We start from the raw sequence: 26,288 nt of genomic DNA on the forward strand, positions 1-26,288 counted from the left end.
TATGGAGGAGACAGGTCATGGATGGCTTTGTAGGTTAGTATTAGTAATTTGAACTGTATACGCTGAGGGAATGGGAGCCAGTGAAGATATTTGCAGAGGGGGGAATTGGTGGAGTAGAAAGGAGAGAGATGAATTAGTCGGGCAGCAGAGTTAAGGATGGACTGGAGAGGTGCAAGGGTGTTCGCAGGGAGGCCACAGAAAAGGATGCTGCAGTAGTCAAGGCGGGAGATGATGAGGGCACGCACAAGCATATTAACAAATTCACATTAAAATTAAACAGTATTACTGCTATTGCAGGAAAACACAGGGAATCAAAGAAAAAAAATACCACAAGAGCACACTAATGAATAAAGTGTAATTATATGAAAAGCACTATTTGAGCTAATGAACGCTGCACTGCACAAGAGCGGTTCAAACCACTATTCTGTATTCGGTTTTACCTACTATAAGGAAATTAGTTTCTAGTGAAAGAATAGAGGACGGGATACTAAGGTGCAGATGTCTAGTGCTACATAAAGTGAGTATAGTGCATAAGTAAACCAATAAGGTGCTATGTTGAGTAACTACATTTTTAATACAGTAACAAGATCCCCTGGCCTGTCGCCCCTACGCGCGTTATGCCACAGCTTCGTCAGTAAAGGAAGAATGTACCAACCATGTACAGGTCCTTCTCAAAAAATTAGCATATAGTGTTAAATTTCATTATTTACCATAATGTAATGATTACAATTAAACTTTCATATATTATAGATTCATTATCCACCAACTGAAATTTGTCAGGTCTTTTATTGTTTTAAATACTGATGATTTTGGCATACAACTCCTGATAACCCAAAAAACCTGTCTCAATAAATTAGCATATCAAGAAAAGGTTCTCTAAATGACCTATTACCCTAATCTTCTGAATCAACTAATTAACTCTAAACACATGCAAAAGATACCTGAGGCTTTTAAAAACTCCCTGCCTGGTTCATTACTCAAAACCCCCATCATGGGTAAGACTAGCGACCTGACAGATGTCAAGAAGGCCATCATTGACACCCTCAAGCAAGAGGGTAAGACCCAGAAAGAAATTTCTCAACAAATAGGCTGTTCCCAGAGTGCTGTATCAAGGCACCTCAATGGTAAGTCTGTTGGAAGGAAACAATGTGGCAGAAAACGCTGTACAACGAGAAGAGGTGACCGGACCCTGAGGAAGATTGTGGAGAAGGACCGATTCCAGACCTTGGGGAACCTGAGGAAGCAGTGGACTGAGTCTGGTGTGGAAACATCCAGAGTCACCGTGCACAGGCGTGTGCAGGAAATGGGCTACAGGTGCCGCATTCCCCAGGTAAAGCCACTTTTGAACCATAAACAGCGGCAGAAGCGCCTGACCTGGGCTACAGAGAAGCAGCACTGGACTGTTGCTAAGTGGTCCCAAGTACTTTTTTCTGATGAAAGCAAATTTTGCATGTCATTCGGAAATCAAGGTGCCAGAGTCTGGAGGAAGACTGGGGAGAAGGAAATGCCAAAATGCCTGAAGTCCAGTGTCAAGTACCCACAGTCAGTGATGGTGTGGGGTGCCATGTCAGCTCCTGGTGTTGGTCCACTGTGTTTCATCAAGGGCAGGGTCAATGCAGCTGCCGAGGACAGCGCAAGATGTCGGATGGTGAGAATAACCTTTTTTTTTTTTTTTTTTTTTATTCTTATTTGTAACATTAGATCTTTTTACTATTGATGCTGCGTACGCAGCATCAATGGTAAATAGTTGGTCACACAGGGTTAATAGCTGCGTAACCGGAGTGCGTTACACCGCGCTCCGGTAACGCTGGCATTAACCCTGTGTGAGCGCTGACTGGAGGGGAGTATGGAGCGGGCACTGACTGCGGGGAGGAAAGAGCGGCCATTTTGCAGCCGGACTGTGCCCGTCGCTGATTCGTCGTGGCAATGGTCATGGGCGTTTTGCCACGACCAATCAGCGACTTCGATTTCCATGACAGACAGAGGCCGCGACCAATGAATATCCGTGACAGAGACAGACGGAAGTGACCCTTAGACAATTATATAGTAGATTGTTTTACAAGCACCACTTCAGCATGTTTATTTTTTTTTCAGTACTGGAGTGGTGTTAATAATCTAAGCTCCCTGCCTAACCTTTTTTTATTATTATTTGCAACATTAGATCTTTTTACTATTGATGCTGCATACGCAGCATCAATAGTAAAAAGTTGGGGACACACAGGGTTAATAGCAGAGTTAACAGAGTGCGTTACCCGCAGCATAACGCGGTCTGTTACCGCTGGCATTAACCCTGTGTGAGCGGTGACTGGAGGGGAGTATGCGGGCGCCGGGCACTGACTGCAGGGGAGTAGGGAGGGACTAATCGGACTGTGCCCGTCGCTTATTGGTCGAGGCAGCCATGACAGGCAGCTGGCGAGACCAATCAGCGACACGGGATTTCCGTAACGGAAGTACCCCTTAGGCAACGCTTCAACGGATCCTAGTTATTCGTGACATTGTACTTCATGATAGTGGTAAAATTTCTTCCACATGACTTAGAGTTTATTTGTGAAATAAAATGGAAATTTGGCGAAAAATTTCGCAATCTTCAAATTTTAAATTTTCATGCCCTTAAATCACAGATATATTAAAATCTACTATATAATTGTCTAAGGGTCACTTCCGTCTTTCTGTCTGTCTGTCCTGTCTGTCACGAATATTCATTGGTCGCAGCCTGTCTGTCATGGAATTCAAGTCGCTGATTGGTCTCCCCAGCTGCCTGTCATGGCTGCCGTGACCAATCAGCGATGGCCACAGTCCGATTAGTCCCTCCCTACTCCCCTGCAGTCAGTGCCCGGCGCCCGCTCCATACTCCCCGCAGTCACCGCTCACAGGGTTAATGCCAGCGGTATCGGACCGCGTTATGCCGCAAGTAACTCACTCAGTTACCGCCGCTATTAACCCTGTGTGACCAAGTTTCTACTATTGATGCTGCCTATGCAGCGTCAATAGTAAAAAGATCTAATGTTAAAAATAATAAAAAAAAATAAAAATCATTATATACTCACCTTACGCCGCCTTTCCCGCTCCTCGCCATGCTCCGGTGACCGCTCCATGCAAGTGGCAGGTTCCGGTGCTAACGATGGTATGCGACAAGGACCTGCCGTGACATCACGGTCATGTGACCGCGACGTCATCACATGTCCTACACGCCTGCGTGAGAAGGACCTGCCATGACGTCACGGTCATTTGACTGCGACGTCATCAAACCCTGGGACCAGAAGCTGCCGCGTGCACCACGCACAGGAGACAGAACTACAAGGGGCCCTCGGATCGGAAGGTGAGTATGTTTATTTTTTAACCTGTGACATACGTGGCTGGGCAATATACTACGTGGACATGCATATTCTAGAATACCCGATGCGTTAGAATCGGGCAACCATCTAGTAGTTAATAAATAGCATTTCCCACTTGTGTACATCAGCACAATTTTGTAACCATTTTTATTTTTTTTGTCAGTAAGTTATAGGGGGGTTAAAAGTTGACCAACAATCATTCATTTTTCCAACAAAATTAATTTTTTTTTTTTTTTAGGGACATCACATCACATTTGAAGTCACAGGGGTCTATATGACAGAAAATGCCCAAAAGTGACATCATTCTAAAAACTGCACCCAAGGTGCTCAAAAACACATTCAAGAAAGTTTATTAACCCTTCAGGTGCTTCATAGCAATTTAGGGAATGTGTGAAAAAATGAATATTTAACTTTCACAAAAAATGTACTTCAGATCCATTTATTTTTAGGTTTACCAGGGAAACAGGAAAAAATAAACCTCAAAATTTGTTGCGTAATTTCTTCTGAGGATGCCAATACCCCAAATGAGGGAGAAAACCACTGTAGAGCTCAGAAAGGAAGGAGCGCCATTTGACTTATTGAATGCAAAGTTTGCTGGAACAGATGGATATCCTGTTGCGTTTGGAGAGCCCTTGATGTGTCTAAACAGTGGAACCCCCCCACGAGTGACCCCATTTTGGAAACTATACCCCTCAATAAATGTATTTAAATGTGCGGTGAGCACCTTGAACCCCCAGGTGCTTAACAGAAGTTTATAACGTTGAGCCGTGAAAAGAGTCAGATTTTTCCCACAAAAATGTTATTTTGGCCCCAAATTTTGCATTTTCATGAGGGTAACCGGAGAAATTGCACCATACAATTTGTTGTGCAATTTCTCCTCAGTACGCCAACACCCTATATGTGGGGTAATACTACTTTTTAGGCACAGTGCAAAGGTCAGAAGGGAAGAGGCGACTTACTGGAGTTCAGATTTAGCTGGAAATAGTTTGAGGGTGTCATGTCACATTGGCAGAGCCCCTGAGGTGCCAGAGCAACAGAAACCCCCTATATGTGAACTCATTTTACAAACTACACTCCCCAATGAATTCATCTAGGGGTGCAGTGATGATATACATGTGCTTCACAGAATTTTATACCATTGAGCAGTGAAGAAAGAATTAATTACATGTTTACCACTAAAATGTTGCTTTAGCCCAAAGTTTTTTGTTTTTTTTTAAGGGCCAACAGGAATTTATTTATTTTGTTTACAACAAACTGAGGTCCATTTTTTCTTGAGTGCGTCTAAACACTACCTGTAATTGGGAAATATTTTTTAGGCTCAGTGCAAAGTTCAGAAGGCAAGGAACGCCAGAGTTTACTGTTATGGTTTGCAGGTGCCATGACCCGCTAGGAGAGCTCATGAGGTGCCAGAACAGCAGAACCCCCCGCCCCCCCATAACTGACCCCATTTTACAAACTACACCTCAAATTCATCTAGCGATGCAATGATCGTATTGACACCACAGGTGGGTCACAGAATGTTATACCATTGGGCAGTGGAAAAATAAACAAAACACTACATTTTAAACAATTTTTTTTCAGCCCCAGATTTTGCTTTTTCAAATAATAATTTGTCCCACAGTTTCCATTGAATGTGGCAATACCCCATATGTGCCTGTACAGTACTGTCAACACCTGCTCCTGACGAAGCCACTTTGTGGTGATACGCGTTGGGCTTCCAGTGCCCCCGAACCTCTGGCTCGCACCTTTACTGGTCATGCTATTTGGGTATTTATTCCCCACCTTTGGGGTTAGGCTCTTTCTTAGCCCTATCTAAGGCCTTTAGGAATCCTTATGGCTTTAATCCCCAAGCTCTGATCCTTTTGTGCCACTCACAGACATGTTAACAGGTTGTTTAACACCTGCCTTTACTCTATATACTGCACCTGGCATTCTATCCTAATGTATTTGAATATCTTCTAAATCATTTATAGGTAAAATTGTGTCTCCCCCTGACACTATGCCAGAGTCTGAACAACTATATGGATACTTTTTGTAGCCGATTATTCAAACATAGCGCTTAATCCTTAATGAGCGATCCGATAGATGCTACTGCGCAAGCACCGTCTTGATGGAGAAAAAAAAAAAGTTACTCACCGATAACGGTGTTTCTCTGAGCCCATGACTGCACCACGGAGGGGATCCGCCCACCAAGGACAGGAAACCTACAGATAAAAAGGCGGTACCTCTCTCCCGCATCAGTTGTTTACAGAGCATGAAGGGAATATCAGGTTAATAATTACAATGTTTCAACATTACTAAACCTTTAATAAAGATACCGCGTGCTTATTGCTTATATACATAACTAAACATTATAAAAGTGTGCACACCCACGTGTGAGGGAGGGAATGTACGGGTGCCGTCATGGGCTCAGAGAAACACCGTTATCGGTGAGTAACTACTATTTTCTCTGTCCCCCATGACGGCACCACGGAGAGAATTGCAGAGACTGTACATTAGGGAGGGACTACCGCTTCCAGAACCCTTCTACCAAAGGTAAGGTCTGAAGAAGAAGTTAAGTCCAACCGATAGTGCTTAAAGAAGGTTGAGGGTGAAGACCAAGTAGCCGCTCTACATATCTGGTCTATTGAAGCGCCGGCTCTCTCTGCCCAGGAAGTCACCATCGCTCTAGTTGAATGAGCTTTAACTTCCCCTGGAACTGGCATCCCGCTTGATGTATACGCGAGGTTGATGGCATCTCTGATCCATCTTGCCAATGTACCCTTGGAGGCCTTTTTGCCTTTCCGAGGGCCCTGAAAACACAAAAAGAGATCTATCCTCCCTACACTCCCTAGTATCTTCCAGGTAATGGATGAGACACCTTCTAACATCCAATGTGTGTAATGATTTTTCCCCCTCGTTTTTAGGGTTTGGACAGAAGGAGGGAAGGGAGATCTCTTGGGATCTATGGAATCGAGAAGCCACTTTTGGTAAATATGCCGGATCTGTTTTTAATACCACCCTGTCATCTAATATTTGCGTGAAGGGTGGTCCGGCTGACAAGGCTTGTATGTCACTAATTCTTCGGGCTGAAGTAAGGGCTACCAAAAGGGAGGTTTTGAAGGATAGAATCTTTAAGGGAAGCTCTTCTAAGGGCTCGAAGGGGGTTCTGGTTAGGGCTGTGAGGACCAGATTTAAGTCCCACTGTGGGGCCCTACGTAAGGGTAGAGGTCTAGATCTTTCTGCCGCCTTAACGAATCTGGAAACCCAATGATTCCTTGCTAGATTGTAGTTAAACAGTGGCCCTAGTGCGGCAATATGAACCTTCAGTGTACTTGTGGCTAGGCCTTTTTCCAGCCCATTCTGTAAAAATTCTAATACAGCTTTAAGCGGGATTCCCTCAGAGACTGTAGCGCCTGAGGAAGAGAGGAATTTCTTCCAAATTTTACCATATTGTTTGGTGGTTGTTAATTTTCTACTTTTCAGGAGGGTTGATACTAAACCTTGAGAAAAGCCTTTCTCTATTAGTAACCCCCTTTCAAATTCCAAGCCGTCATGTGTAAACTCACTACCTGCGGGTGTGATACTGGTCCCTGGAATAGGAGATTGGGCAGATCTGGGAGTATCCAAGGATCTGTTATAGACATTTTTCTGACCCAGGAAAACCAAATTCTTTTCGGCCAGAAGGGGGCAATTAATATTACCCGGGCACTGTCCTCCCTTATCTTCCTCAGAACCGCTGGTATCAATGAGATAGGGGGAAACGCATAAGCCAGTTTGCGCTTCCAAGGGATTAGGAAGGCGTCCAACGCCACCGGGTTCCCTGCTGGATTTATGGAACAGAAGGTGGTCACCTTCCGATTTAGATTGTTTGCGAAGAGATCTATTACAGGAGTTCCCCACATCTCCCTGATCTGATTGAATATGGACTGGTTCAACTCCCATTCCCCTTGTTTTAGGCAGAACCGGCTTAGGTAGTCTGCTTTGAAATTGTCCACCCCTTTTATGTGAAGGGCCGTCAAGGATGCTAAATTGTTCTCGGCCATCTGTAAGATTGAATGTGTCACTTCCATCAGTGATTGAGAGTGGGTGCCTCCCTGATGGTTTATGTAGGCCACTACCACCCTGTTGTCCGAAAATAATCTTACATGATGAGAGCGAAGGGGGGGTTAGGAATTCTGTAAGTGCGAATTTCACTGCTAGTAGTTCCTTCATATTTGAGGATACTGTTTTCAAGTTGTCTGACTATGATCCCTGAGCCACTAGATCGTGTAGGTGAGCCCCCCCAACCCGTGGGACTTGCGTCTGTGGTTATCACTTTTGACACTGGGATTACCCATGGAACACCTCGGCCCAGATTGCTTTCCCTTGTCCACCAAACTAGTGAGAGGATTGTGTTTGACGAGAAGGTGAACTGACTTTCTAAATTTCCTTTCAGAGAAATTTCCTCTGCTAATATCTGCCACTGGAGTTCCCTCGTGTGTGACTGGGCCTATTGGACCGCGGAAATGCAGGCTGTCATAGACCCCAGAAGAGACATTGCTTCTCGAAGCGATATAGAGGGGAGTTCCCTTGCCCGGGACACTAATCCCACCATCTTTTGTATTTTCTCTTGGGGTAGGAATCTAGCGTGATGCCCAGATATTCCTGAATCTGACTCGGTATTAACCTGGACTTCTCTAGATTTAGGAGCCAACCTAAGTTTTTTAAAGAGTCCATTACCATCTCCAGTTGGTTTTTTGCAATGCTGGGGAGAGTTGCCTATCACCAGGAGATCGTCTAGGTATGGGACGATTAGGGTGTTTTGTTTTCTCAGTTCTTCCATGACTTCCGCTATCAATTTGGTGAATACCCGTGGAGCTATCGCGAGACCGAAAGGGAGAGCTGCAAACTGAAAATGCTTTACAATCCCTTCTATTTCGATCGCCACCCTGAGGAATTTTTGGAAGTCTCTGTGAATGGGGACGTGGTAGTATGCATCCTTTAGATCGAGTACTACCATGAAACAACCCGGAAACAACATTTTGACTGCTGTTTTTATTGTTTCCATTTTGAAAGGTTCCACAATCAGGTGCTTGTTTAAGTTTTTTAAATTGATAATTGTCCTGAAGGACCCGTCTGGCTTCTTCCTGAGAAACACCGGAGAGTAGAACCCTCTCCCTCTTTCTCGGAGAGGGACCTCCAAAAGAACCCCTTTGTTTAGCAATGTTTTGACCTCCTGTTCCAGAGCTATTCGCTCCTGCAGAGAAACTCAGATGTTACCAGGAAGGACGGCTGAGGAAAAGTGAGGAATTTGAACTTTAGACCCGATCTTATCAAGTCTAGAATCCAGGTGCTGCTGGTTATCTTTTCCCAGGCTGAGAAAAAGAGGGACAATCTTCCTCCCACCTGGGGCGAAAGTTCATTGTGAGGGTTTTTTTGGTATCGGTGGGGCTCTTGTTGAATATAAACCCCTTATTTTTGTTCTTTTTATCTTCCCACCTATCCTGAGTTCTAGGAGGTTTTCTACGGTTGAATCTCTTGCTCCGAAAGGGGCGTTTGTAAGATGGATATGCCAGGATGGGGAAGGACTTCTTTTTGTCCCCTGCCTTTTCCAGAATATCATCCAGAGTGGTGCCAAATAGAAATTCTCCTTCACAGGGGATATTACAAAGTTTAGACTTTGTTTGGAGGTCTCCAGGCCAACATTTGAGCCAGAGGGCTCGTCTAGCTGCATTGGAGAAAACAGCTGATCTGGCAGTCAGCCTGATAGAATCTGCCGACGCATCGGCCAGAAAGGCGGCAGCCTCTTTCATTACTGGCAAGGTACTTAAAATGCTGTCTCTGGATGATTTTGCTTTGAGTTGAGATTCCAGCTGATCTAACCACACCATTAGTGAGCGGGAAGTACAAGCTGCGGCCACTGCTGGTTTTAGGCCCCCTCCTGCTGCTTCCCAGGAACTTTTCAGAAAAGCATCCGCTTTCTTGTCCATGGGGTCCTTTAGGACTCCCATATCCTCAAAGGGTAGGGCAAACTTTTTTGACGCCTTAGCAATGGCTACGTCTAATTTGGGAGCTTTTTCCCAGAAGGAGCATGTTGGGTCCTCAAAAGTATATTTCCTCTTGGGAGTAAGCAAGGCCTTTCGTACGGGTTTTTTCCACTCTTTATTAATTAGAGCCTGTATTTTATCATTGAGTGGAAATACTCTTTTTCTGCTCCAGTCCCCCAAACATAATGTCTTGGACTGTTTTTTTAGGGTGAGAATCAGTTAGTCCCATGGTGCTTCTTGTTCCAATATTTTTATTAGGGTTTTAACAGTTTTTTTAACTGGGTAGGGTAAACCAGGAGGGGGAGGGAGGGAGGGAGGGAGGGGATATGAATTTAGGAAAGGAAATCCCTATGAAAATAGGGGGAAAATGGCAGGTTTACAAATGTATAGAAGTCATATTTTTACGATACATCCTGAAACAGAGTTCCTATGCGTACGTTAGCTTATGATATAGATTAAAGTATTATTGAAAAAGCTTAAACAGTGTAACTGAGATATAAGATTGTGTTGTAGCTTCATAAAACCTGAAACAAGAGTTCCTACATGCGTACATTAGCTTATGATGTAGCATAAAGTATTATTGAAAAAGCTTAGACTGTGTAACTTAAATGTAAGATTATGTGTTATAGCTTCGTAGAACCTGAAAACTAGCATAAAATAGATTTCTTATATGAGAACATGAGCTCGTGTTTGTGAAGTTATTATGTTCAACAACGCTTCTCTCGTGAAAATAATTATTCAAACTGAAGTATAAAACTAAAATCTGTACCACTCAGTAATACGTGAAAACCTGCCCGGCCCAGAGTCACCTGAAGTGACCCGGAAACCTTTTGGAGGGCAATGTCCGGTTCAATATCAGTAAGACATTCAAGTGGAAAGGACACTTTTTCAAGTAGGGTATGCTTCTGGTGTGACCAGAGGGACGGCATCAGGTGAAATTGAAGAAAACGATAGCCCCGCTCTTTTAAGGAGAGTCATTCCCTCCTCCGGGCTTGAGAGGGTGAACGCCTTTGAAGCAATTTTGACATGTAAGTTGGAAGACTTTGTCCACAGGTAGCGGATTCCAGCTTGCGTGAGACTCCGGGTGGTTTGGAGAAAAGATTTACGTCTTTGTAACGTTATTTTTTACAGGTCCTTAAAAAAGGATAAGTTGCTGTATGGGGCTGGGAGAGCTTTTGAGTTTCTTGTCAACCCCAGGTCATTTTTAACCCCTGTGGGGAAGAAGGACACAATGACGTCACAGGCAAGATGCGGAGGAAGAAATGGAGGCCTTTGGATGTCCCATGGTGCTTCTGACAGCTTTAACCAGGGAGTCCATTTCTTCTAATGGGAAGCAACTACGGCCTCCTCGAGAAGAGGACGATGATGAAGAATTTGATGAACTTGAACTAATCTCCCCGCTATCTGTGTCACTGGAGTCAGATATAGGGGATTTGTGCCTGATCTTTTTACGTTTTTTACCCTCTTGGAGAGATTTAAAGGTATCTTCCACCTGAGTTTTAATTAGAGATTTGAGCTCTGTGGCAAACCCTGGAAGCCCCTCGCAGGGTGTTTCCTCTATACAGGATTTACACAATCTCTTTTCCCACGTGGCAGGTAAATCTTCTTTACAAAGTGCGCAGATTCTGTGTTTGGACTTCCCTGAACTCTTCCTTCCCTAAAACAAGCAAGAGAAAAGGGTAGGCTCTATTAGCCGGAGCTTTCACGGAAATCACTCACCACCTGGTGTACCCTCAGTACCGGCTGTGGATGGTCCATATCGACTATGGGATGCTCCTTTGATCCGGATGCAGCACTAGAATTCTTGCTGTGCTGGGATCCTGACCGTGCTCCAGCTCCACGCCGCTGGTCATGAGGGGCTCCTTTCCCCTGCTGTCGGCGTTTCTGCTGCTGCTGCGATGGCTGCGGTAGCTGTGCTGGTGATCCCTGCAATTCCGGGTCACTCATGGCTGCTGGGGAGTGCTGACCGGACTCCATTAGAGCACCGGACAGTGAGGCGTCCTTCCTCTAAGTGCTCCAGTGAAGCACGCTGCGCGCTACGGCCCCGCCCCCGTCGGGACCATCATGCCTCGCGCACCTACGCTGTGCGCACGCGCACTACCCAGCATGCAACGCCGCCCCAGCAGGCCCTGCGCTGCCCAGCATGCATTGCGCTATTACAGCATGCAGTGCAGCACCCGTGCGTTACCTGTCAGGAAGCCCGGCCGCTTCCTGATGCCGCTGTTAAGGCGCGTATTATCGCGCCGCTTCCCACCCCTGGAGGGACCCCTCACGGTGGTTTTTGCGGGTTTATGCCGAATCTGGCCCACGTGCAGTGGCCTCCTAGGAGCAACAACGCTGCTGCTCCCCGCACACCCTAGAGACCTACTGATCCCAGCGGTGGCGCTTCGGGTGGCCCAGCCTAGCCGAGGCAGGGAACCCCCGCTGCCTGAACCGGTCTGACTGGCCCCGGAATCCAACGACGATCAGGTAAGATCTGCTGCAGGTTCCCCATCAAGGACAGGAAACCAAACTGATGCGGGAGAGAGGTACTGCCTTTTTATCTGTAGGTTTCCTGTCCTTGGTGGGCGGATCCCCTCTCTCCGTGGTGCCGTCATGGGGGACAGAGAAAAATTGTCTCCAAGATGGCGCCGGTGGCACCTACGCAGTAGCATCTATCGAATCGCCGATACATGCTACCACGCAGGCGCCGCTGGCATCATTAGAGAGAATTTTTTTTCCCTGAATAAATTTATATCAGCAAGTAAAATTAAATGCAATTACCGTATATACTCGAGAATAAGCCGACCCGAGTATAAGCCGACCCCCCTAATTTTGCCATTAAAAAAACTGGGAGAGCTTAATGACTCGATCATAAGACTAGGGTGGAAAATGCAGCATCTACCGGTAAATGTCAAAAATAAAAATAGATACCAATAAAAATAAAATTAATTGAGACATCAGTAGGTTAAGTGTTTTTGAATATCCATATTGAATCAGGAGCCCCATATAATGCTCCATACAGTTTATGATGGGCCCCATAAGATGCTCCATATTAAAATATGCCCCATATAATGCTGTACAAATGTTGATGGGCCCCATAAGATGCTCCATACAGACATTTGTCCATATAATGCTCCAAAAATGCTGATTATGGCCCCATAAGATGCGCCATAGAGATATTTGCCCCATATAATGCTGCACATGGCCCCATAAGATGCTCCATAGAGATATTTGCCCCGTATAATGCTGCACGAATGCCGATTATGGCCCCATAAGATGCTCCATAGACTATTATGCCCCACATGCTGTTGCTGCTCAATGCTGGAAGAAGCCGTCAGCGCCCGGAGAACCAGGGACTTGCAGGGACTGCGTCAGGAGCAGGCGAGTATGATTAGACAGCTGCCGCTCCCCCTCCCCTGCCGACCCCTGGGACTGACTCGAGTATAAGCCGAGGGGGGCAATTTCAGCCAAAAAAAATGGGCTGAAATTCTCGGCTTATACGGTAGCCTATTTCATACTACATAGTATATGGATAAAATATTCACTACTTTGTAAAACTTATATCCTGGCGAATGAGAACTTTTCTTTTAAATTGTATTAGAATGATTGATTATCCAGACCTAGCTCCAGTTGCTGCCATTTAAACCCTTAAATGCCATCATTGATTGACAGCAGCAGTTAAGTCACACCATCTCGGTGGCATGTCCATTCAGGCACCCATTGCATTGTGTTCAGAGTGACTATCCCAGCGAGGCTCCTGATGCTGCCAACTTGCAACTCTCAGGGTATGTTCCTATGGTCAGTAAACGCTGCGGGTTGGATGCTGCATACATCTGCAGCGTCCAACCCGCAGCAGCCAGATGTTACAGCATAGTGGATGGTATTTCACGAATTCCCATGCCCACTATGCGTGCACAGGCACTTGCGGAGATGGACATGCACCATATCTTTCCAGACCACAGCATGTCTATTTATCTTGCAGAGACGCGAGTCTCCGCAAGATAAATATCACCCGTACAATCAGCGTCGGACTGGAGTAGCTTGGGCCCACCAGAGAAAATCATTCTAAGGGCCCACCATGCTTAAGGGGTACTAGCTGCAGAGTCTTCCCTTAGCTTCCATCTGGTCAAGCACGCTAGGCACAGGATACATACACGTGACACACACCAGTCACACGCTAGACACAGGATACATACACGTGACACACACCAGTCACACGCTAGACACAGGATACATACACGTGACACACACCAGTCACACACAAGACACAGGATACATACACGTGACACACACACCAGTCACACGCTAGACACAGGATACATACACGTGACATACACCAGTCACACGCTAGACACAGGATACATACACGTGACACACACTCACCAGTCACACGCTAGACACAGGATACATACACGTGACACACACACCAGTCACACGCTAGACACAGGATACATACACGTGACACACACCAGTCACACGCTAGACACACGATACATACACGTGACACACACCAGTCACACGCTAGACACAGGATACATACACGTGACACACACCAGTCACACGCTAGACACACGATACATAAACGTGACACACAGCCTCATCATCCCTCCTTCGCCACACAGCCTCATCATCCCTCCTTCTCCACGCAGCCTCATCATCCCTCCTTCGCCACGCAGCCTCATCATCCCTCCTTCGCCACGCAGCCTCATCATCCCTCCTTCGCCACGCAGCCTCATCATCCCTCCTTCGCCACGCAGCCTCATCATCCCTCCTTCGCCACGCAGCCTCATCATCCCTCCTTCGCCACGCAGCCTCATCATCCCTCCTTCGCCACGCAGCCTCATCATCCCTCCTTCGCCACGCAGCCTCATCATCCCTCCTTCGCCACGCAGCCTCATCATCCCTCCTTCGCCACGCAGCCTCATCATCCCTCCTTCGCCACGCAGCCTCATCATCCCTCCTTCGCCACGCAGCCTCATCATCCCTCCTTCGCCACGCAGCCTCATCATCCCTCCTTCGCCACGCAGCCTCATCATCCCTCCTTCGCCACGCAGCCTCATCATCCCTCCTTCGCCACGCAGCCTCATCATCCCTCCTTCGCCACGCAGCCTCATCATCCCTCCTTCGCCACGCAGCCTCATCATCCCTCCTTCGCCACGCAGCCTCATCATCCCTCCTTCGCCACGCAGCCTCATCATCCCTCCTTCGCCACGCAGCCTCATCATCCCTCCTTCGCCACGCAGCCTCATCATCCCTCCTTCTCCATACAGCCATCTCATCATCCCTCCTTCGCCACGCAGCCTCATCATCCCTCCTTCTCCATACAGCCTCATCATCCCTCCTTCTCCACACAGCCTCATCATCCCTCCTTCGCCACGCAGCCTCATCATCCCTCCTTTGCCACGAAGCCTCATCATCCCTCCTTCGCCACACAGCCTCATCATCCCTCCTTCGCCACACAGCCTCATCATCCCTCCTTCGCCACACAGCCTCATCATCCCTCCTTCGCCACACAGCCTCATCATCCCTCCTTCGCCACACAGCCTCATCATCCCTCCTTCGCCATACAGCCCCCTCATCATCCCGCTTTTCACACAGCCCCTCATCATAACCCTTTTTCCATACAGCCCATCATTATCATCTCCCCTTCTCCACACAGCCCCTCATCATCTTCCCTTTACAAGCCCCACTCAAGTTACATCAACCCTTTCCAAAATACATCCTCTCACCACTCCCACTGAATCCTGGGTCTTCATTCCTATTGGTGCAAGGGTCCATTGTGCAGCTTCTCGGTCCTCTCCTCAGGGGGCTCCATGGTGCAGCCTCTCATTTCATTCCTCTCCAAGTAGCAGCCTCAGAACAACGCTGCTTCCTGCTTTCAGATCACTGGTCTGATGGAGGCCCCGCCCCTTCCGGTGACATAATGCCATGGCCCTCAAAAAATCAACTCCGCTCTAGAGGCTGTGTGCAGTGCGTGGTGTGTTATTCCACACCCGGTGCCGGCCGTCTGCACTGCTCAGCAAGGAGTGATGTGAGGTGAGCGCTTTCTCATCACCTGCTGCTGCTGGGGATTCGTTCTATTGATCTCATCCAGCACGCCACAGCTGATAGAGCGGTGAGTGCCACAAGATCAGTAAAAGCCGCAGCAGGTGATGAGAAAGCGCTCACCTCACATCACTTGTTACTGAGCAGTGCAGACGGCCGGCACCGGGTGTGGAATAACGAACTCACCGCTGGGTGCAGGCGCCGAAATCCTAATACAGGGCAGAGCAGGCGCTAATGAGTGAGGCAGGAGTCTGTTGCTGGTGAGGGGGAGGGCCCACTGGGAGGCGGGCCCACCGGAGGATTCTCCGATCTCCCGGTGGGCCAGTCCGACGCTGCGTACAATGTATTGGGCGCAGTGATTCTGCACGGTTCAATGGACACATGTGGATTCACCTGCCTTCAAAAGCCAGGAGCACTTTGGACGCGGCAGACATGTGCTGCATCCAAAGAGCTGCCTAATACTGAACGGGTGGTCATACCCTTAAGCAATGTACATACCCTTAAGCAATGTACAGGATTTAAGTTTTTTTAGGGTATGACCACCCGTTCAGTATTAGGCCGGTTTCACATGTCAGTGGCTCCGGTACGAGTAGTGACAGTTTTCTCACGTATCGGAGACACTGACACACGTAGACCCATTCAAATTAATGGGTCTATGCACATGCCTGTGTGTTTTCACGGACCGTGTGCAAAACACGGAGACATGTCAGCTTTTCTCCGGCAGCACGGTCCGCAAAGCATCCCGCACATGTGCACACGGAGAACAGCGTGCACTCTCCTCCGTGTGCACATACCGCCGCAGGAGAAACAGCGCTACAGTTAAGCGCTGTCCCCCGCGTGTGGTGCTGAAGCCGGCATTCATCCCTTCTGTCCTGCTCGGCTGAAAGATCAAGTTTTATTTTGTTAAAAATAAAGTTTGGGGTCACCTCCTGCGTCCCACCCCTCCCCGCCCGCTTGCATTGAAATACTCACCCAGCTCCCAAGATGCTTCCTCTCAGCGCTGCAGCTTGTCCTGTGTGAGCTGTCACGTGTTACCGCTCATTACAGTAATGAATATGCAGCTCCACCTCCCATAGGGTTGGAGCCGCATATTCATCACTGTAATGAGCGGTACCAAGTGACCGCTCACACAGGACAAGCTGCGGCGCTGAAGCGAAGCATCGCGGGAGGATGGTGAGTATTTCAATGCAAGCGGGCGGAAGGTGACCCCGAACTTTATTTTAAACAAAAAAAAAACAAAAACACAAAATCCTTGATTTTTCATTCCTTCTCTCTAGCGAACGCTGCTGGGGAGAAGGAATGAATGCCGGCTTCAGCACCAAAAGCAGGGGACAGCGCTTAACTGTAGCGCTGTCTCCTGCACGGTCTGTGTGGTCCTCAGTCGGCACACAGCTGCCGCACATGTGCCACACTGATGTGCCACGTGAGCACACAGACACGGATAACTCCGGTACCGGAATTATCTGGACGTGAGACTGGCCTTAGACAGTGTTTTGGATGCAGCACATGTCCGCTGCATCCAATGCGCTGCTGGCTTTTGAACGCAGGTGATTCCTCATGTGTTCATTGAACCGTGCGGAATCACTGCGCCCAATACATTGTATGGGTGATATTTATCTTGCGGATACTCGCGTCTCTGCAAGATAAATAGACATGCTGTGGTCTGGAAAGACATGCTGCATGTTCATCTCCTCAAGTGCCGGTGCACGCATAGTGGGCATGGGAATTCTTGAAATACCATCCACTATGCTGTAAGGTCTGGCTGCTGCTGCGGGTTGGATGCTGCAGATGTATGCAGCATCCAACCCGCAGCGTTTACTGACCATAGGAACATACCCCGAGAGTTGCAAGATGGCAGCATCAGGAGCCTCGCTGGGATAGTCACTCTGAACACAATGCATGGGTGCCTGAATGGACATGCCACCGAGATGGTGTGACTGCTGCCGTCAATCAATGATGATGGCATTTAAGGGGTTAAACGGCAGCAATTGGAGCTAGGTCTGAATAATCAATCATCCTAATACAATTTAAAAGAAAAGTTCTCATTCGCCAGGATATAAGTTACAAAGTAGTGAATATTTTGTCCATATACTATGTAGTACGAAATAGGCTACCGTATATACTCGAGTATAAGCCGAAAATTTCAGCCCATTTTTTTTGGCTGAAATTGCCCCTCTCGGCTTATACTCGAGTCATTCCCAGGGGTCTGCAGGGGAGGGGGAGCGGCAGCTGTCTAATCATACTCACCTGCTCCTGACAGTCCCTGCAAGTCCCTGGTTCTCCGGGCGCTAACAGCTTCTTCCAGCGTCGAGCGGTCACATGGTACTGTTCATTACAGTATTGAATATGGACCCGTCTCCACTCCCATAGGGGTGGAGCCGCATATTCATTACTGTAATGAGCGGTACCATGTGACTGCTCAACACCGGAAGAAGCTGCCAGCGCCCGGAGAACCAGGGTCCGCGCCAGGAGCAGGTGAGTATAATGGGGGCATTGCGCGATATTCACCTGTCCGCGTTCCACGGATGGGCGCCGCTCCGTCTTCCTCTGCAGTGACCCTCAGGTCAGAGGACGCGATTAGTGTGCGCGCTGCCCTCTGCCTGAACGTCAGTGCAGAGGAAGACGGAGCGGCGCCCAGCGGTGGACTATCGCAAGTGCCGGGGCCTGAGCGACGAGAGGCGAGTATGTGATTTTTTTTTTTTTTTTTTTTTTAATCGCAGCAATAGCATATGGGGCAAATGTGTCTATGGAGCATCTTATTGGGCCATAATCATCATTTGTGCAGCATTATATGGGACAAATATCTGTATGGAGCATCTTATGGGGGTCATAATCAGCATTTGTGCAGCATTGTATGGGGCAAATGTCTGTATGGAGCATCGTATGGGGCCATAATCAGCATTTGTGCAGCATTATATGGGGCATATTTTAATATGGAGCATCTTATGGGGCCCATCATGAACTGTATGGAGCATTATATGGGGCTCCTGATTCAATATGGGTATTCAAAAACACTTAACCTACTGATGTCTCAATTAATTTTACTTTTATTGGTATCTTTTTATTTTTGACATTTACCGGTAGCTGCTGAATTTTCCACCCTAGGCTTATACTCGAGTCATTAAGTTTTCAAAGTTTTTGGGGGCAAAATTAGGGGTCTCGGCTTATACTCAGGTCAGCTTATACTTGAGTATATACGGTACTTTGATCACAAAAAGAAAGATTGCAGTGGCTATAGAAATAATTTTGCAGCTATTCACTTGTGAGAACTGTCTGCCCATCCTTTACCTCAACCATAAAGTTTAAGAAGCACTACTAATTTGCGTTAAACTTGCTCATGTCAAACATACATTTGCTACTTTTTCCTCACTTTCTATTGTATTCACTTTGTAACAGTATCTTACAAAAAGCACATCAAAAGCAGACGACTTTCATTTCACTGTGTTACAAAGGTTTTGTCCCTTGAACAATTTTCAGTGTTCCCGATAGATTTTTTTCATGCTGATTTCAGAAAGGACTTCATATTTTACCCATCACGTAAGGTTTTTGAGAAATGATACGGAACATAATATTCTCTTAATTCTAAAAACTCGGATTATAAACGAAAGTCGTCTGCCAAACACTTTTGAACAATTGCTTTTGCTACTGACATCGATGCACATGTATGTAGTGTCTCGGACATCATAATGTAGACTATAAACTGTTGTTTCTTAACCCCTTATTGCCAGCTGACGGAATAGTACGTCAGTTGGCAGTATCCCCCCCGCTTTGAGGTGGGCACTGGCGGTGAGCCCACCTCAAAGCCGCGACATGTCAGCTGTTTTAACAGCTGACATGTACCCGCAATAGGCACAAGCAGAATCGCGATCCGCCCACAACTATTAAGTAGTTAAATGCCGCTGTCAAACCGACAGCGGACATTTAAATGCACTTTCGGACGCCGGTCCAGAAGTACGCGCAGCGACGAACCCCGTCACATGATTGGGGGGTCATCGGTGCATTGCCATCACAACCAGAGGTCTCCTCGAGACCTCTATGGTTGTTGATGGCAGATTGCTATGAGCGCCACCCTGTGGTCGGCGCTCATAGCAAGCCTGTAATTCTGCTGCATAGAGGAGATATGAGCATCACCTCTATGTAGCAGAGGCGATCGCGCTATTGCAGCTTCTAGCCTCCTATTGAGGATATTGAAGCATTCAGGAAAAAAAAAAAAATTTTTGAAAATAAAAAAAAAATAAAATATATAAAATGTTCAAATCACCCCCTTTTGCCCCCAATCAAAATAAAACAAAAAAAAACCTGAAACCTACACATATTTGGCATTGCCGCGTTCAGAATCGCCTGATTAGTAAAAAAAAAAAAAAAAAAATTACATGATCGCTAAACAGCGTAGCGATAAAAAAAAAAAAAATCAAAACACCAGAATTATGTTTTTTTGGTCGCCGCGACATTGCATTAAAATGCAATCACGGGCAATCAAAAGAACGTATCTGCACAAAAATGGTATCATTAAAAACGTCAGCTCGTCCCACAGAAATTAAGCCCTCACACGGTGATATTGACGGAAAAATAAAAAAGTTATGGCTCTGGAAAGAAGGGGAGCAAAAAACTTCAACAAGCTCCGCTCATGAAGGGGTTAAAAACCTTACTGATACAGACTTTTGGAGCACATATTGGTGTTCAGCATATCAAAATCTATAAGATAAAATAAAAATTCTCTCAGGGAACAAGAACTTCCCTGAAATTTGTTGTGCAGTGTAATTATCTGCAATTACGCCAGATTTCTGGTGCAAAAACAATAGTAAAGATGGGTTATTTTCAGATGAAAAGTGTTATCTTGTCCTTGTAAGTAGGAGTTATGTCTCCAAGATTAGTCTGGAAGTAGGAAAACGCTGCCCAAGCACTGGTAGAAGTAGGCGAGTCATGCAAGTCACAAAAACATGGATACTGCACGTGTCACCTATACGCTAGGCTGTACAAGTATGCAACCCATAGGCCTCAATTTTATATTTTTATTTTTCAATTTGCAGGATTATTTTACAGCCAACAGCAGAAAAAGCCACTCAGGATTATGTAGGAAGCTTTAGATTTTTCTAATCAATTGGCTTCCAAAAGAGCACTACTAATAAATTACATTATCGTTAACCCTAATGTACCTCCTAAGAACTTGAAATGTAATTTCAAGATAAAATTGGAAAACATTAACTGCCAGTCAATAGCTGGTTATATGCAGCTTTATAGATCTATAATGAATCTGATTACTGCAATATCCACATGGTAGCTAGCATGTCTCTCACTTCCAAAAGGGCTTCCTCCAAAAAAATTACAACATAAAAATATATAATATATTGTATATTCATTGTTAATCCATATCCTATAAAACTAGATGTAGATTACAAGCTCCACTTGACAGGGGGCACGGGAGAACAGGAAGCGTACATCACTCTGGAAGATGTCTACCTTATCTGTCAAAGAAGCAGATAATCATTTAAGATCATGTTCCTGTTGGCAGCTGACATGGATTTCATCATTGCAATGCCTTGGATAGCGGCCATACATGCTGTCTGGTACCAACCACCTGGGTGCAATGCAGATTTAGTCTCCAAATGACGTCACTGGTTGCTATGGAGATAAGTGAGGTAACAAATGTCACTGCGCGAGGGCAGAGAAGGACATACTTCTGCATGCATGCATGCCATCCACATACAGCACGGTACAGAGGTGCACGGGTGACAGCTGCTGACTTACATGGCATCTGATCTGGAAGGAGAATGTATCAAGTGAATGAAGTCTACAGCTTAAGTGGAAAATACAGAACCTATCCATCAGGATGTACAGGATGGTGCCATGTGTGAGGGCAGCAACACTGAATGGTCTATAGAGAAAATAAGTGCTCCCCTACTAAGACTATTGCACCCACAAACCAGAGCAGGTCCATGAAATCCATTTAAACAATTGCTTGTTCCCGATTCCCCTCCCTCCTCCAGACAGTCCAGCCTCTCCTCTGCAATATGACAAATGCAGAATCTTCTGGAAAGGCTGGCACTGCCTCCCACCACTGCTTTGTGTCTCCCCACTGCTCAGAAAGGAAGCAAATGGCACCAGAGAGCCAGTGGCTGTGATGGGCGAGGACTGGCAGTGCCAGGTACTGAGGCGTCTATGGCAGCTCCTGTCCCTGGCCCCCCGGTCTCGCCTCACAGCTGCCCACATGCAGGTCTGCTGCAGCCAGCGGCGATGCTGACGTAACCCGCCGCCCGGTGTCAGCTGCTGCCGGCGATGCCGCAGTGTGGCGGGAGGCAGGAGCACGTGTGCGGCCATTCATACAGCACTCCCTCACTTACCGCTTTCATGGCAGCCGCCATATCGTCATATCTCTCGGCTTGTTCGGCCAGTCGGGCTTTCTGCACCAGCTGCTCGCGGTCCACCATCTTGTATGGAGCGGTTCGGTGCGGCGTGAAGGGCTCGGTTGCTGCTTAGCGGTGTATGTGGGTATGCGGCGCCGGGAGCTACGCCCTTCCTTGTGCTGGCTAGATATTCTACTAGCACGCTCTGCTGCTCGTCGTGTCCTCTGCTACTGCTGAATAACGGTCTCTCCACTAGCCGGTTACTCCCCGCTGACAGTGCGTGCTCCGGGACCGCCCCCTCCTATCGTGTGTGGAGCCGCCCGGTGGCGTCAGGTCCCTCTCTCCCGCCCTCTCTAGCCCACAGCTGATGTCAGCTGCTGAAAAAGGACAGCCGCCGGCTCCGCCGCTTCTGAGAGGAGCTTGTAGGCTTCTGGGCGGCGGCTGAGGAGACGGTAGACGGGCAGGTAACGCCGCAATGCGTCCTGGAACATGTAGTTTCTGTAGACTTGCGGTACAGGCGTCTGCAGAGGGAAACGCCTTTGTGGAAAAACTACAACTCCCGGCGAACGCAGCAATAGTCTGTCTTTATGTCAGCCCTAACTTTATATCCCCATGTTACCTCAGACATTGGAGTTCTGCATAATATGAGGTCAGTCCTGCAAAAGGCCTTAACTGAGGTATGCTGACGTAATCCACAATTTGTGGGATATAAATGAGTTATCTACTTTTTTATGACCTGCCCCGTTTGTCCTGGAACTGCAACTCGAAGGCTACTTTCACACATCCGTCGGTACGGGGCCGTCGCCATGTGACGTACCGACGGACGTTGTGAAATAAATGCACAACGGGGGCAGCGTTTTTCAACGCATCCGCTGCCCCATTGTAATGTCCGGGAAGGAGGGGGCAGAGTTTCGGTCGCGCATGCGCGGTCGAAAATGGCGGACGCGGCGCACAAAAAAATGTTAGGCTACTTTCACACTAGCATGTAGGATAGCTGCGGAGACACCATCACGTGTTTCTCAACGCAAGCAGTGAATAGCCAGGCCTTTCCCCGGGAAGGAACAACCACGGGAAGGGCAGCATCCAATAAAGGAAAACATCCAATACAGGAAAACCACCTATGCCAAGCATGGTATCCATCCACAGACAGCTGTTTCGGGGTGTTTGCCCCTCATCAGTGTGGAGTAGGAATCTGGCTATTAGGAGCAGTGCCTAGTAAAAGGCTGTAAAGGCACAGATGATTGGCCTCGGGGAGACCAAAACATCCAACACCGCGGAGACACCATCACGTGTTTCTCAACGCAGTGATCCAGAACACTGCCCCCATCCCTTATGGGAAATATGCAAATGCATGTGGGATAGCTGCGGAGACACCATCACGTGTTTCTCAACGCAAGCAGTGAATAGCCAGACCTTTCCCCGGGAGGGAACAACCACGGGAAGGGCAGCATCCAATAAAGGAAACTGTTGTGAACTCTGTTTTTGGGCTCCCTCTTGTGGTCACAAGTGGTACTGTGTGAGTGCTGTCTTTGGGCTCCCTCTGGTGGCTCTTTGTGTCATTCTGCAGGTCTGAGGCTGGATCAGCTGTCTCGTTATGTTAGCTGGTTTTCTATTTAGCTCACCTGGACTATCAGTTGTTGCCTGCTGTCAATGTATTCAGTGCTATTTTGATCTCTCCTGCCTACCTTTGTTACCAGTCTCTCCAAGAGAAGCTAAGTTTTCTGTTTGTTCATTTTTTGATCATCAGTGTTCAATATGTTCCTTGGTTATTTATTTGTCCTTGTCCAGCTTGCTAATATGTGATTTCCTTGCTTGCTGGAAGCTCTAGGGTGCTGAGTTTCTCCCCTCACACCGTTAGTTGGTGTGGGGGTTCTTGAATTCTCAGCGTGGATATTTTGTATAGGGTTTTTTACTGACCGCACAGTTCCCTGCCTGTCTTCTGCTATCTAGTATTAGTGGGCCTCATTTGCTGAATCTGTTTTCATTTCTACGTTTTGTATTTTCCCCTTACCTCACCGTTATTATTTGTTGGGGGCTTCCTATATCTTTGGGGTCATTTCTCTGAGGCAAGTGAGGTCTTACTTTCTCTATAGGGGTAGCAAGTTTCTCAGGCTGCGTCGAGACGTCCAGGAATTTAGGCACGTTCACCGGCTACCTTCAGTGTGTTTGGTTAGGATCAGATTTGCGGTCAGTCCAGTTACCACCTCCCTAGAGCTCGTTCTATGTTCAGTAACTTAGCTAGTTCATTCTGTGATCCTCAGCCACTAAGGATCATAACAGTACAGCAGGCCAAAAAGTGTTTAATGCATCGCAGAAGTGGGATAAGAGAAGTCCTGAGTACAATTTTTTTTTTTTTCCTCTCCCTTTGCTGCAGTCTGTCCAGCTTCTCTCATCCCCTTAATCTCTGGGTGGCTTTGAGTTCAGCTGCAGACATGGATATTCAGAGTCTGACTTCTAGTGTGGATCATCTTGCTGCAAGGGTGCAAAGCATTCAGGATTTTGTTGTTCACAGTCCTATGTCTGAGCCAAAAGTACCTATTCCTGAGTTGTTTTCTGGAGATAGATCAAGGTTTCTGAATTTTAAGAATAATTGTAAATTATTTCTTTCTTTGAGACCTCGTTCCTCTGGTGATTCCGCTCAGCAAGTTAGAATTGTTATCTCCCTGTTAAGTGGCGACCCTCACGATTGGGCTTTCTCCCTGGCGCCAGGAGATCCTGCATTGCTGAATGTGGATGCGTTTTTTCTGGCGCTTGGATTGCTTTATGAGGAATCTAATCTTGAGAACCAGGCAGAAAAGGCCTTGCTGGCTCTCTCTCAGGGCCAGGATGAAGCCGAGGTGTATTGTCAAAAATTTCGGAAATGGTCGGTGCTTACTCAATGGAATGAGTGTGCCCTGGCTGCAAATTTCAGAGAAGGTCTTTCTGAAGCCATTAAAAATGTTATGGTGGGGTTCCCCACGCCTGCAAGTCTGAATGACTCAATGGCTTTGGCCATTCAGATTGATCGGCGTTTGCGGGAGCGCAAATCTGCGCACCATCTGGCGGTGTTTTCTGAACAGAGACCTGAGTCTATGCAATGTGACCGAATTCTGACCAGAGTTGAGCGGCAAAATCATAGACGTCAAAATGGGTTGTGCTTTTACTGTGGTGATTCAACTCATGTTATCTCAGCATGCTCTAAGCGCTTAAAAAAAATCGCTAAAACTGTCACCGTTGGTACTATACAGCCTAAATTCATTTTGTCTGTTACTTTAATTTGTTCTCTGTCATCTTACTCGGTTATGGCTTTTGTGGATTCAGGTGCTGCCCTGAACCTGATGGATTTGTTGTTTGCCAGGCGCTGTGGTTTTGTCCTGGATAGTGTTGAGCATTCCGATACCGCAAGTATCGGGTATCGGCCAATACTTGCGGGTATCAGAATTCCGATACCGAGATCCGATACTTTTGTGGTATCGGGTATCGGTATCGAAACAACATTAATGTGTAAAAGAAAGAATTAAAATAAAAAATATTGCTATACTCACCTCTCCGACGCAGCCTGGACCTCACCGAGGGAACCGGCAGCGTTCTTTGCTTAAAATGCGCACGTTTACTTCCTTCCGTGACGTCACGGCTTGTGATTGGTCGCGTGCCGCCCATGTGGCCGCGACGCGTCCAATCACAGCAAGCCGTGACGTAATTTTCAGGTCCTCAATGCCTAATTCTAGGCATTCAGGATTTTAAAATTACGTTCCGGCTTGTGATTGGTCGCGTCGCGGTCACATGGGCGACGCGACCAATCACAAGCCGTGACGTCACGGGAGGCAGGAGACGCACGCATTTTAAAATTACGTCACGGCTTGTGATTGGTTGCGTGTTGCCCATGTGACCGCGACGCGACCAATCACAGCAAGCTGTGACGTAATTTCAGGTCCTGAATGCCTAATTCTGCATTCAGGACCTGAAAATTACGTCACGGCTTGCTGTGATTGGTCGCGTCGCGGTCACATGGGCAGCACGCAACCAATCACAAGCCGTGACGTAATTTTAAAATGCGCGCGTCTCCTGCCTCCCGTGACGTCACGGCTTGTGATTGGTCGCGTCGCCCATGTGACCGCGACGCGACCAATCACAAGCCGGAACGTAATTTTAAAATCCTGAATGCCTAGAATTAGGCATTGAGGACCTGAAAATTACGTCACGGCTTGCTGTGATTGGTCGCGTCGCGGCCACATGGGCGGCACGCGACCAATCACAAGCCGTGACGTCACGGAAGGAAGAAAACGCGCGCATTTTAAGCAAAGAACGCTGCCGGTTCCCTCGGTGAGGTCCAGGCTGCGTCGGAGAGGTGAGTATAGCAATATTTTTTATTTTAATTCTTTCTTTTACACATTAATATGGATCCCAGGGCCTGAAGGAGAGTTTCCTCTCCTTCAGACCCTGGGAACCATCAGGGATACCGTCCGATACTTGAGTCCCATTGACTTGTATTGGTATCGGGTATCGGATTAGATCCGATACTTTGCCGGTATCGGCCGATACTTTCCGATACCGATACTTTCAAGTATCGGACGGTATCGCTCAACACTAGTCCT

General features: G+C 47.2%; 1 protein-coding gene across 1 annotated transcript in view; it reads right to left on the reverse strand.

Moving 5' to 3' along the window:
- The window catches only part of YWHAG (tyrosine 3-monooxygenase/tryptophan 5-monooxygenase activation protein gamma), a 38,737-nt gene extending 16,561 nt beyond the window's left edge, over window positions 1–22,176 (reverse strand). Inside the window, exon 1 of the mRNA XM_077296286.1 lies at window positions 21,712–22,176. Within this exon, the coding sequence (XP_077152401.1) occupies window positions 21,712–21,798 (87 nt within the window). The 5' untranslated portion in view covers window positions 21,799–22,176. The remainder of the gene's footprint in view (window positions 1–21,711) is intronic.
- Between the last annotated feature and the right edge of the window lie 4,112 nt (window positions 22,177–26,288).

The sequence above is a fragment of the Ranitomeya variabilis genome, chromosome 3 (assembly GCF_051348905.1).
Source record: "Ranitomeya variabilis isolate aRanVar5 chromosome 3, aRanVar5.hap1, whole genome shotgun sequence".
Classification (NCBI taxonomy): domain Eukaryota; kingdom Metazoa; phylum Chordata; class Amphibia; order Anura; family Dendrobatidae; genus Ranitomeya; species Ranitomeya variabilis.